At 44.9% G+C, this 13,733-nt stretch overlaps 2 protein-coding genes across 4 annotated transcripts in view; both read right to left on the bottom strand.

Moving 5' to 3' along the window:
* Positions 1-1,142: 1,142 nt before the first annotated feature.
* LOC132959648 (uncharacterized) lies at positions 1,143-7,892 on the bottom strand. Its single transcript, XM_061032822.1, has 6 exons — positions 7,682-7,892; positions 7,230-7,337; positions 5,068-5,198; positions 4,305-4,466; positions 3,956-4,182; positions 1,143-1,886 (listed from the first exon to the last, which is right to left on the bottom strand). The coding sequence occupies exons 1-6, from the start codon at positions 7,746-7,748 to the stop codon at positions 1,784-1,786; spliced, it is 798 nt and encodes a 265-aa protein (XP_060888805.1). The 5' UTR covers positions 7,749-7,892; the 3' UTR covers positions 1,143-1,783.
* A 1,423-nt stretch (positions 7,893-9,315) lies between these two features.
* LOC132959498 (FERM and PDZ domain-containing protein 4-like) overlaps positions 9,316-13,733 on the bottom strand; it is a 56,196-nt gene continuing 51,778 nt past the window's right edge. For all 3 annotated transcript variants that reach the window (XM_061032546.1, XM_061032547.1, XM_061032549.1), the window contains exon 16: positions 9,316-13,727. In XM_061032546.1, coding sequence (XP_060888529.1) covers positions 10,342-13,727 — 3,386 coding nt within the window. In that variant the 3' untranslated portion in view covers positions 9,316-10,341. The remainder of the gene's footprint in view (positions 13,728-13,733) is intronic.

Raw genomic sequence — 13,733 nt, 5'->3', positions numbered from 1 at the left:
TGGTGGGTGTTCATGAAAGAGCAGAACCTTTTGTTTTTTCTTAAAGGTGCAAGGAGAGTGTTCCACCACCAGAGGGCGACAGAGCGAGAGAGAGAGATGATATCACCTGTCCAGGTTTTAGTTCCAGAGAGGGGTTGCAGCGTTACAATTTCCAAACTGCCCGATCATCTCATTGAAACATTGAAAGCAGCCTGAACCCTCCTCCTCCATTTTTCAAACACTCTGCTGTGCAGCAATCCTCTCTCCCTCTCTCTCTCTCAGGTGCAAACAATCAACAATTTGCTTCTCCTAGGCCACACCCACTTCCTCACAGGGTTCTAAATTGAATGCGAGCAGTGACTGGGAGCCAGTGGAGGAAGATGAACTGCAGAGTGACATGTACCCCCCCTCTGAGTTGTGTCCAATGTCCAAATATGGCAATGAACAAGTATTATTATGAAGTAACATCACTGGGAGATTGCACAGCAAGAAGTCCGCCTCCCACTGATCACACCAACCATAAATAGCATTTTAAAATTATTTAATAGTCACTCGACACAGTGCCATGGCAACAGCTGTGTCTACAGGGGCATTAACGTCTTCAATGTGGAAGCCAGTGGTTGTGGTGGTATGATGCAACTCGGGCTCCATCTAGTGGTATGAAAAGGTAGCTGCAAGAGGAGAGTTCACACATTGGGGGAAATGATCGCAACACTGATTGATTCATCCTGCTAGTTACTGCAGTGGCCAATCAGAAGGAAAATCAACACACTGGACGGAGTTTTCCCAAAAGGTGCGTTTTCAGTGACATGTGTAAAAGGCACAGAAAAAAAACCTGTTTTCTAAAAACACAGCCCATGTGTGGACTAGGCCTCTGCAGGTAATGTTTGTGTAACCTGCTGTTGTTGTTCAGACACTAAACAATCAATTGAAGCTGCTTCTTACTCATCCCACATGGAGATAAAAGTGATTGGAACGCTGTCAGTGCTCGCTCTGCAGCAGGATGTCGTCATTTACCGTAAATTACACTTCAATGTGCATGCACCAAATAATGTTTGAATGAAGTGAAATTAATGTCAGCTGTGAAATTAGAAGGCACAAACTGATGCTGGATTTTGAGATAAAAAAAAAACCACTAAGGATTTGACAATGGAGTCTGCAAGTACAAATTAACAACTTTATTGAAATTAAGGATCTATTTTATCAAAAATCTTCAAGTTTTCAGGACAAGCAGAAACAGTGCAATCAGAGACAAAGACAAGAGACGTACATATAAAAAACAGACATCCAAAGGTTCAAGTATTGTGAACGGTAACGAGGACATATATACACACACCCTTATAGAAGGCGAGGAGAAAGCCATTTCATACTTTAAACATTTACATCAATGCCAAAGGTTTTCTATAAAGTTCTAAAAATAGATATTTTGTTCCCAGCTCTGGGGCCGATGCCACATCTTCTCAGTGTACGTTCCTGTAAAAAGGCTTTTATTTTGTAATAATATGAAGCATTGAGCTGCAGAGTTCAACCAAAAAAAAAGTCCTCATAAATACTTTCAAGTTGTGTGAGAATGTAATGTAATAAACAGGAGGCTTTTGATTTGATTTGACTTATGATGACGGCAGATTTCATTACCTGTCACTTTTTTCCCCGCCCTTTTCTTTGGAGGGAAAGAGTGGCAGGTTTTCAAACACTGTCAAAATGTTCTGGACTTTGTGCCACACAGATATCGTTCAGGCAGTTCATGCATGACGCCCATTTGTTTTCACTGTGGTGTAGTAGACCAGCGGGTTTGGAAAAAGTGTTATTTTGTGTCCACAGGAGAGTCATCAGCACATCCCATAATCCTTTGCAGCTCCTGGATACAGGGCACGACGGATTGGCTGTGCACCTGAGCCGTCTTTAACCTGAAGACAAAAACAAAAAGGGAGTTAAGACAGGATGGACTTGGAAGCTTTTAAAATATATTCATGATTAAACCTCTTCGATAATGTAATCGTGCAGCAAAAACACAAAGCGCCTACGGGTGTTCATGAATCATCAGGAGCTACTCACATGTATGAACAATCAACCTCAGAGTGCAGACCACCGTGTCATTTCAATGTGTGCTCAAATATTTAAAAAAAAAGGAGTAATCAGCACACTGCACCTAAAAGATCTTTGTGCACACCCAAAGTGAGAGCGACCGTGAACGCCAGAGAAGTGGAGAGAACCCAGACCAGATCCTCAGGGAAGGTGCATGAACCCCAGGGGACTAAAAGGTGAGTGAACTTACATTCAACGGGCTGCAGACAGGACTCCAGTAGGATGCCCGTGTCGGACTGTATCAGCTGGATATTTTAAGTCGGCAAATTTGTTGTTTTGACTCTGCTGCCCAGTCAAATAGTTTCGCGACACATTTGAGGTGAGCACACACACAAAGCAAGGCTCACTGTAGCTTGATTCACCTTTTGTTGACCTTTTTTTGCTTTTGGGACTTTGGAGTTAGATAAGTCTCAATATTCACAAATGTATTTCTGATTCACACAAATATTTATAGTTTTGTATATATGTAACAGAAATCCACAAATATATGATATACATGTATTTAAAAACACATTTGGATATTGTTACGGTTTGTCATTTGTGAACCTCACTGCAGTTGTTTGTGGGACTTTTGAGACCCTCCTGCCGGGGTTAGAGTCACAAATGCTTTTTGTTTTAGCAGGGAAATGTCTGTAGCCTATCAGATGTCTCCTTTCTATTCAGCCGATCACAGTAGTGTAGATTCAAGGGTATGATTTAATATGATCACTTTAGCGTTACATCTGCACATACATGTATACAAAACTATAAATATTTGAGAGTGAATCAGAAATACATTTGTGAATCTTGTATTTTTATTTGTGGATTTGTTTTACATTTACATAGAATGAGATGTATGTGTGTGCATTTGTGGATATTGAGACTGATCTAACTCCATATGCGACAGGTTCTCGATAAGTGAGCAGCACAAAATTAAGCACAACATGGAGTTTATGGTGTACTACTCAGGATCTGGTTCACTCTTTGAGCTTTTAGAAAAGTGCAAGAGGGCAAAACACAGAAATACAGAACACACACAAATTCTCAAAACCAAAACCAAGTTTGCATCTCCTGAATCGCCTGCCCACCCCCCGCTGCTTTTTACATTACAGTCTTCATTTACTCAAGGAGGTCAAGAGTGAATGATGTTTAAAAAAAAAAAAAAAAAGGGAAAATGGCAGGGAAAGAAATAGAGACTAAAAGTAGAGGATGTCGCACAATCCCTGACTGCTGCTGCATCAGTGTGTGTGTGTCTGTGTAGTCAGGACAATGATGAGTGTGGTAGAGTAAAGTGTAAAGTCCTGTTATTAGAGTCAGTGACAGACTACACACACACAGCCATACTGTCACCATCATCAAAATCGATAAAGCTTGTAACCTGCTTCACTCTGGTCTCAACTGGGATTCATGTGTGAGACGTCTCTCTCTCTGGAGCTCAGTAGGACTGTCATGCGTCTCTTTATCACTCAGTTTTATATCCGCGCTCGCTGTGCTACCTCACATTACTAGAACACTCACAAATACATGTTGCCCAAATCTCTCCACCCACACGCAAACCCACGCACATTCATCAGTTTTGCAGATCCGTTGTAGGCTACATGTGGCCTCTCGCCCTCACTGCTGAACCCAAAATCAACTTCACTTTGCCTTCCAGTAAACACTGAAACACTCCAGGTTTCACACACTCGCAGACTTGTTTGGTGCTGAAGTTTAAACACTGCTGAAACATGTCATGTATACAGACTCTGGCAAAACTATGTATACAGTACAAGACGATAAATTGCACCCCACTAAAAAAAGAAAAGGATAAAAAAGAAGCATGATGTTGTCGAGATGACCATCTGCTGGTTAAGACTGCATACTCAACCTGAGATGTAAAGATGTTAAACGTTATGTAAATCTGAAGTCATACCTCCTGAGCAGCTCTCGTCCTCTGCTCGATTCAGGTTTGTAGTGCTGGAGTGCGGTGAGGCTGTGAGCCGCCAGGATGCCGTAACACTGCTCCCGGAGGGCGTTGTGGTTCGCCGTATCCCACTGCGGCAACTCGCTGGTGTAGCGCCACGCCATCAGGGTGTGCTCCATCACGGCGTCCCACTCTTTGTTCCTCAGGAGAACCTGGCCCCACTCCTGACAGGAAACCTGAGAGGCCGGAAAAGGAGGGAAGAGGTGAGAACGACACAATGAAACTCAGTTTAACACAAAAAAAAAAAAAAACTGACAGAAGCTTTTATTTTGAAGGGCTACAACCCTGTGATACTCACTTTGAACGCCAGCAGGTGTGGGTACGCCTTTCTGTAGCAGTGAGCGTCCCTGTTGGAGCCGAACCGTGAGTAAGGTATGGATCTGTAGATATTTGTTTTCTTTAGTTGCAGGTCTTCCTGGAGGTACTTCAGGTCAGCTGCCAGGATCCGGGGCTCTTGGCTCTAGGGGGTCAAAAACACACATCACGTTTAGATTTTCTTTGTCAGTGTAGTGAAAGCTAAATAGGTGGAAAATTGTATTTAGTTGAACACTTTGACAACAGTCTTACATCACCAAAGGAGAGAAAAATTAATTCAATATTTGCACTCCCCATTTCTCTCCAGCATGCTCAGTTCCTCATCAAGAAGCTTGAGCTGCAGCTTTAGCTAACCATAGCATGATTCTTCATTTACTGAGGTGAAGAGTGCATGAAATGATAAAGTTATGCTGAGGGCGCCCTCTGCTGGAGCAAACGGTAAACTACCTCAGACAGCCTGCACAGTTTGAATTCAAATGGCTCATTGCAGTCTGAATGTGAACTTTCTCCCCCAGCACCCGACAGCGTGACGACCTGGTGTCACACAGAAATGTCAGGTTTTGTCTAGAAGAGGGGTGGACTGATAAAAGGACGAGCAGAGCAGTGCTAACGTCTTGTCTGCATTATAAAACTAACGCTGTGGCAACATCGGTCCAACTATGTGCAATCTTTTGCCATCGAGTCAGATCATGTGTTATTTTCAAGCTGTGAGTATCAGAGTCATGTGAAATTGCCAGAGTGGTTACCTGTTCGACTAAGATGAGAGATCTGATTAGCTGCACGAGCTGCTGCTGGGAGAGAGGCGTATGCTGCTCATCCATCTTCTCGCACTGCTCCTCCAACCTCCCGCTCCACATCCCACCGATGGATAAGTCCACTGAAAAACAAAAAGGGGTTAAGATCAGGATCCTCTCAGGGAGCGCCTCACTTGGCCGAGGAGTTGTTTAGGAACAATTTCAGGGCAACTCTGAGCGAGGAAGAGAGAGAAACTTTGATCTTAGTGAGGAGGCAGGGTTGACCCCGTTGCTAGGTAAGACACAGTTCTTCAAAAGCTGTGTTCAGTTAATCTAAAAAAAATAATTAATGAGAAAAAAGTCAGACATTGTGTAATTATGTGTGATAATTTGTAAGACATACTTTGAAAGTATGTAGCAAACAAGATGTTTGAAATCAGAAGCTCACCTGTGCAGCAGCCTCTTCACCTGCTGAGAGTTACATCAGCAGGTGAAGAGGCTTAATTAGTGATTGGATGCACCTGTGGAGGTGAGCCCAGGTAGAAAAACTCAACATGCATGTCTCACTTTGTACTGAAAAAAGTCACAGGTGAATATTTGTTGTCTGTTCTGCTCCTACTGACATTTTCTAAGAATCTCTCCTAAAAGTTAGGACTAGATTCCAGTAAAGATGAAAGTTACTCTAGAGCAAATTTCAATGTATTTGAACTAAAAATTGAAATGCATATAATTAAATAAAGAAAGGATAATAAAGTTACACATTAAATAAAGTTTATTTGTTAAGTGAACTAAAGATTTTAAGTACATTCTACTTGTGTTTTGTCTGCTGCACTCAATTAAGTTTTCAGAACAAAGAGAGACATGCATGTTGAGTCTCTCTACATGTTTCTACCTCCACAGGTGCAGCCAATCACTAATCAAGACTTGTCACCTGCTGATGCTGACCATCACCATTTGAAGAAGCTGCTGCTGCTGCACAGGTAAGCATGTTCACCTCAAACATCTTGTATGCTACATACTTTTTAAAGGGCATCTTACAAGTTATCACACAGGTGCTAATTCCCCCGTTTTCATAATTACACAATGTCTGACTAGATTCTATGATGTTTTTTTTGGATTAACTAATTAAAGTGTGTCCTACCTAGCAACTGGGTCAAATAATGTTACAATAATCACTTTTTAACCATATTTTTTTCCTCTTGTGAATTTAAGTATCCAATTCAGCCTGAACACTAGACAGCATGAAAACACAGAGACTCGAGCCCTTTCCGAATAGTCACAGTTCAGTATGCAGGACGTAATATTCAGTATGGAGTTTCAGTATACTGAACTTTAGTGGTCATTCAGTATGCATTTTTTGGGTCCACCTCAGTATACTGTATGTTATTTAGTTATTTAATCTTTTACATTGTGATATTCTTTTTTGTTTACCTGACTGCATATGCGCATTTCTCTTCTTGAATAAAGCTAAACCAAAAAAAACGGGTGAATGCAGCCGGTTCGGGAAACGTAAATGACGTCACTTCCATACTGAATGAATCAGATGAAGTAGGAACAAATATCTGCCTACTGAATAGTAGATACTAACAGTATACAGCACGGATAGTACGTACTGCCTACTGTAGGATTGAGTAGGTACTTGGCAATTTGGATACATCCAATGTCTGACTAGATTCTATGATGTTTTTTGGATTAACTAATTAAAATGTGTCCTACCTAGCAACTGGGTCAAGTAATATGTTACAATAATCACTTTTTAACCACATTTTTTCCTCTAGTGAATTTAAGTATCCAATTCAGCCTGAACACAAGACAGCATGAAAACACAGACTTGGTTGGAGCTGGATTTTTCTTACATTGTTTGACGTTTCAACCACAAATGTAAGGTTACCTTGCGGGTCATCCAGCCTGTAGGTGACACTGTGAGGAGACACATGCACGTAGCCACAAACTACCTTCACTGTTTGATTTGATCCTTCACATAATTTATCCCAGAATAAATGAAGTTGGAAGATAGTACAACATTTTCCAGGGTGTTTTTTGGAGTCTCTTTTCCTCAACTAGAAAACGTGGGTCACCTATTTCCTGTTTTCCTGTTGTACTTAATTAAAAAAATAAAATGGCACCACGTGTTAGTGTTACTTATTTGATAATGATGTGACTTTTCTACTTACATGATTGTGAACGCCTTGTGTTTGAAGGTGCATGTCTCCCTCTTGGCAGTGGGGACGATGGAGCCAAACGAGCACCTAAAATCTCCAGGTAAGATCTCCTCATTCGAGCTGTACAACAAAAAAAAAAGGGGGTTAAATTAACGTAAAAAAAAAAACATTGAGTTAGTCTTTTTTACGACACTTTTCGCTCACGGCAATATTCCGGTTGTTTTCCCTCCATGCACACAGCGACTTTTAAGTCTAATGTGACGCGAGTTTTACCATTTAATCCAACTTAAACTGTTGTTATCCTTAATGTTAAGTAGTGTTAAAGGTAATGTGAACATTGCATGGCTTGTTAACCCTCAGGGCGCGCGTTTGTGATAACGTTAGCATGATAGCAAAGTGGCGCCTCCTGCACAAAGAGGTCAACTTTCCACCCTCGAAACTCAAAAGTTGGAGGTTTTACCTACCGGCAATTTTCGGCTGTGGAGCAGGTATTTCCACCAAGGCACGTCGTGGGTGGCACAAAGCTGCCATTGTGACAAAAAGTTGTCGGTGAAGATGTAAAGCTAACTACCTGCTACTGTTAGCTGAACTTTAAACCCCACGGGGTACCCGACAATAACTTTACCCACGATAGTAAGGTAAACTCGGTGGAAAGAGGCTCAGTGCAGTGAACAAATAACGAACATTCACTGCAAAGTCACAAACTTGCTGAAATATAACTTAGCACTATAAAAAAACCCGTGAAATTGTTACTCTTCTCGATGTAAAGCGAGGGAAACTTAACTACTGCCTCCTCAAGCCTGTTACAACGCTGATGCTGAAGCGCGGGTGGGTGGGCGTGGTTTATCTTTATAGACTTTGACCTGATTGGTTCATGTCGCAGCATGTGTAGAACACGCGCCCAATATGCAAATTTTACTATTTTGTCACAGGCGGGACGATGGCTGGGTAATGTGGGGATATGACAATATAGTTTTATATCAATAAAGTTAAAAAATATATTATATAATATAATATATTATTCTCTGACTCTCTCCCTCTGTGTATGTATTTGTTGTTCAGGAAAGGGTTTTTGATTGTATTTTTTTTTTTTTTATTCAAGGAGAATTTCATCTTTATATTTATTTTTTCATCCATCCAGCCATCCTCTTCCGCTCATCCGAAGTCGGTTTCCCGGTGGCAGCAAGCGCAGTCAGTCAATCCAGGCTTCCCTCTCCCTCTCAGATCCTCATGGGGGCGTTCAAGGCCCGGATCACCTCAACTGACTGACATGTGGCACATGTGCATTTGACTTAGAGCTGACTTGTTTCCAGTATTTCAGAAAATATGTGCATCACTATTCAATTAAATGTATTGAGATAACATTTTTGTTGTTTAACAGCTAGTCTGTCTTTTTCGTCATTATATATATATATATATTTTTTATAAATCATGGTCCACATGCAGTCTTGAACCTGCAACCTTCCACTTCCTAACCCAGGGCCCTATGGACTGTGCTACTGCCTCCTCTAAGTCTGAAAGTGTTTGGTTGTATTTGTCAGGCATGCAGGGCAGCTTTTGTGCAGGGAGGGCAGCACTTAAAAACCTCTCCTCTTTGACACCTTGAGCCTCTCTCTCTCTCTCTCTCTCTCTCTCTCTCTCTTTCTTTCTCTCTCTCTTTCTCTCTCTCTCTCTCTCACGCTCACTCTCTCTCTCTCTCTCTCTGCATTCATCATATTACTGCATGTCGCTACATGTAAATCTTCATGTATGTGTAAATTCATAACCACTTTGTCTCATGGGCGATCCTGAGCTCATTGGTGGGGCTAATTAATTGATTAATTGATTGATTGATTGATTGATTGATTGATTGATTGACTTGTAGGCGAGCACCACAGTCTGTATAAAATCTTTACAACTTCCTTTCTCCTGTACCCTGAGTTTGTATAACTAGCTCGAGATCTCCCCTTATATATTAGACACGTTTGGCTCCATGTTAAAAGCCTCATATGCAAATGTGTCTGTATTATTACTGATTGAGTAATTTCATATAAAAACATTCGAACTCATGAGCTGTTCAAACCACACAAATCAAGACACGAGGCAAGAGTCCATCAAGTATTTGTAAAATGTGTTTTTTTTTAATAGATTGGTGGAATATTGAAAAAAACAATTTCTTGCCAAGAGACACAACTGCATCTTCAAAACATTGTGTGAAATCATAAAATCATTTAAGCACAGAAATGACCCCCCCCCCCCCCAAAAAAAAACAAGATGATAATAAAACACAAATGGTTCAAACAATTAGAATTTACACAGTGGTCAATCTGAAATAGTTCTTTATAAATTGTAGATATAATTTCCAAATATTCAGTGATTGGTGATGAGCTTATAATTTACCATTCTGGAAATCATCTTTGCAAAAAAAAAAACAAGAGGAAGAAGCAGTTTAAAATGTCAGTGTCCCTGTGTTGTCTACGTGTCATTCCTAACAATATTCCCCTCAAGCATTGCACACAAAATGAAACCTGCATAATAATGCAGCAGAGTTTAACCTTTGAAACACTCACTCAGACATACAAACCAACAATTATTATGTGAATAAAATCACAGCAACATTTTCCACACCTGACCGACTGTGACACATTAGCGCACGCATGTCTCCAGGTTGATTTTGAATAGTGATCATAATAAATATCTTTAGTCAAACTGCACTTTATGAACTGTTAAAACTGAAAGTGAAAACACTCCAGAGTCGAGTGTGAACTCAGCTGAATGCTCAGTGGCTTCTTAAAACTGCTACAGCAAATAATAGTGTATACTGTATATATACATTATATACATCTTTTAAATAAGTTACATAATGCACAGGTAGGAGGGTATCTATTGGGTACATATCATGAAACAAAGGTCTGCGACAGTATGGCTTTGTAAATATACATTACATATTGTCAACAGAAAAAGCAAGTGTAGTCAGACTGGGCTAAATTTAAGCATCTTCCTCTGTTGAATGTCTCGATGCAACTTTATTTATACTGATATGGAGACCCTCCAGGCCCTATGTGAAACACATCAGACTCTAGATGCTTAAACACAGACATCTGCTGACTGCTTAGGCCACACTATAAAGCATAAGGAGTAGCCTCTACTTGCTAAGCAGCGTTTTAAGGGAGCGGGTGAGTGCGTTAGCAATGGCCGACATGGTGCTGGAGTGGCGGACCAGGGCTTTCACGCTGTGCTCCCCAGGCGCTCCCACTGTCGCCGTCTCGGCCGCTTTGAGCAAACATATATAGTTCATGACGACCTCGTCGACCTTAGCCACGACCTCTCTCTGCTGGTGCGAGGCTGAAGCGCCGAGCCCTCGGACCAGACACATGCAGGCTTCGCAGAGGCAGCACAGCACCTGGAAACTACAAGTCACAGCCAGCAGCATCTCCTCCGGCGTGCCGTGGGCTTGTGCCATCCGGCGGCACGCCCGGCCCAATTCTTTCGACTCCACGGAGAGGAGCTGCTTGTACTGGGCCACGTCCTGCAGAGGGATCTGGGCGCCGCGGTCACAGCGGCCTATGCTCGACCTCACCAGCGCGATGAGTTCACTGGCGTCGCGGCGGACATCGGTGAAGCCGGAAGGGAAGCCGTACATGCGGTCCTTGAGCGCGTTGATCCGTGCAAGGCGGTCGCTGAAGCTCATGTTGTTGAGGACCTCCCCGTACAGCTGCTCCCCGGCTGCATCCACCGCCGAGCCACATGGGAACACAGCGGCAGCATTGTCGTTTGCATTGATGTCACTCCCCTTGCGGCTTCGTCTTGGTTTCTCCCACTCGACGTCTTCCTCCTCGCCCTCACTCTTGCGTTTGAAGAAACAGTAGCTGAAAGGCCCGTTGCATCGCCAGGGGCTGGTGTCCAGTTTCTGAGAGCCCTTTATGTGTTTCCCGTCTTTCTGCAATGGAAACGCAACCGAAGCCCTCCGGCAGTCCAACCTGCTGCCTGTACTCCAGCACGAGGTGTGGGAAGACACGGAGCCTTGGGAGTAGCTCTTGGAGAGTCGCTTCCTCGTCGGCCTTCGCTGGACTTTTGTCTCGCCTTGCTGGGGCACAGATGGTGACAAGGGCTGCTGGCTCCTGCTTCGAGTGGGCTTGTCGAACAGAACTTCCACGCTGTTGGAACACGCCGTCACATTGCTGGAGCTCCGTTTGAGCTCCCGACCCCGTTGCAGGCTGTTGCCCAGAGAATCCGTCTGAGGGGTCGGGGTCAAAGCTTGAATGTGGTTCTGGTTAGGGTGGAACTGCATGGTATGGATGGAATTCTGTTGGCATCCTGAGTTGCTGGAGCTAGTGTTGGCCTGCACAGGAAGGGGCAACAGAGAAGAAGGCGGTGGTGGTGGCGGTGGTGGTGGTGGGGGAGGTGGAGGAGGAGGTGGGGATTGTGGGTTGCGAGATGGAGAAGTTATGCAAGCCCTTGGACCGGTTGACGTCTGCCTGATAAAAGCTGAAGGATGGTCTCCCCTTCCTAAAGAGAAGGTGTTGAAGTCTAATTGTTGACCGCTCACACTGGGGGCGGCAGAGAAACAGAGGGAATCACTGGGGCGTTGATGTGAAGACTGACGGACGGCATGCTTAGCTCTCGGTTCTGATCTGAACCAGTCGTCTGTGGTGCCACTCGGTTGGCTTCTGGACCTCGGCGGGTGACGGTTAGGGTTGCCCCCGTCCTCATGGTTTCCACCTGTAATGAATCGCCCCTCGGGGCTCATGCAGCCCTCTCTTTTATACATCGAAAGGAACTGCTCTGGGTCCATACCACTCCTCTCTAGTTCACTTTCCAGGCCAGAAAAGGAGCTTCTTCTCTCCGAAGTACTCGACCTGTAATCTAGATTGTCGTTCAGCGTCTGAGAATGCATCTCGGGGCTTCTCTTAAGTTTGGCAGGCAGTGTGGCTGAATGGTATGAGCGCTGACTTTTATTTGCCAGCTGCATGGGGGCTGACGCGTTAGGGGGGACTACATTTGGACTAAGAAACGGAGATGATATGGAGGAAGGTATACACGGGCAGCGAGCTATGGTGTTCCCCCTGTTCTTAACCATTTCAACAAGCTGAGGGTTGCTTGTGATAAAACGCCTGGTGTCCTTTTTCACCGCCGCTCCCATGCCTGCACTGTGCAGCTTCCCGCCCTGATGCATCTGGCTGACTGTTAGATAGTTAATCAGCTGCCTGTAGGCCTCGCTGCCTTCCTTCTGATTCAGGCCTTTCAAGTGGGCCTGTTGTTTGGCATGCAGATCATTGTGGGCCCTCTTGCTTCCAGTTCCTGTCGATTCTTTATGCTTTGACGGCGTTGCAGACGAGGGTCGGGCCGGTTCGGCTGGAGCGTGAATGTTGGGCAGCATTTTCCGGAGGAGGGCGGGGTCAGCGTGAGGGTGGGGGTCCTTTCCCTGAGCGCTCTGACCAGGGTTGCCACGAGGTTTGTTGTCGTCATAGTTTAGCACCCTGAGTAACGACGAGGAGGAACTAGAAAGTGGGTGCCTTTGCAAGTGGTGATGTTTTGATTCAAATGGACCGGGGCCCAGCGGGGAGTCAGTTGGGGTGGCACACGCGCTACTGTTTGTGCTGCCGCCAGCATCCAGCGACGAGCACAAAGAACCCTGCAGGGAGCTGTGGGCCTCCCCTTGCAAGTTTGAAATCCGTTTCGCGAGATGGTACTCACACAACCGCGCAACACTCTGCTGTCTAGACATGGGCGGGTGGTCACTTTGTGTGTCGGATCCCTGCTCGGACCCGCCTGTTCTGGGCTTTTTCGTTGGGGATAACAACGACGCCACAACCAAACGTTCATCTTGATCAACGCCCGCAGCGCCATTATCCGCGTGACCATCCCCCATGTTGACCACATCTAACAGGCGGTCAGAGGTAGAGGAGCAAGGGCGGGGGTTTCTGTGATGGTCGTGGGGATGGCTGTTCATCCCGTGGCCCGCCGCCGCAGAGTCTTCTTCCAAAAAAGAAATTTGTCTCCTCTGACTCTCACCTCGCTCACAGAATGAAGTGCGCTGGTCCATGTCAAGGCGGCCGCGGATCCCGCTACCCTCACCTCTATACCCGTCTCTCGTGCTGAAGGTGTTGTACTTCCCACTGGAGTCCGCAGACTTCTTATGATGCTTGCCTCCCGGCGTGGTTGAACTCGGCCGCTGGAGAGTGGACGAGAGGTTCGCGTGGGCCCTGACGTCCGAGGCTGCTTGTCCAGATGTGGACGTGTCCAACAGGGGGCTCCGCCTCGGAGGTACCGCCGGGGGCTGAAGGTGCCGCGGTGGACTGCGGGGTTTCTTCTGTATCGTTCCCGTCGTGCTGGGCGAGACAGGAAATTCCGTCTTCTCCTCGAGCAAAGGTTGGTAGCCTTCCCTCGTGGCGACCAGAAGACGCATGTGGCTCTCGCTGAGCCGGTGGGTAGCGGCAAGTTCGCAGATTTCCGTCATCTCTGAGGAGTTGGTCTCGTTGCCAGAATCAGAGGACGACTCTGGGCTGAAGCCTTGGGATGCGTAGGCACCTAGAA

The sequence above is a fragment of the Labrus mixtus genome, chromosome 24 (assembly GCF_963584025.1).
Source record: "Labrus mixtus chromosome 24, fLabMix1.1, whole genome shotgun sequence".
Classification (NCBI taxonomy): domain Eukaryota; kingdom Metazoa; phylum Chordata; class Actinopteri; order Labriformes; family Labridae; genus Labrus; species Labrus mixtus.
This window is presented reverse-complemented; position numbering and strand designations above follow the sequence as displayed.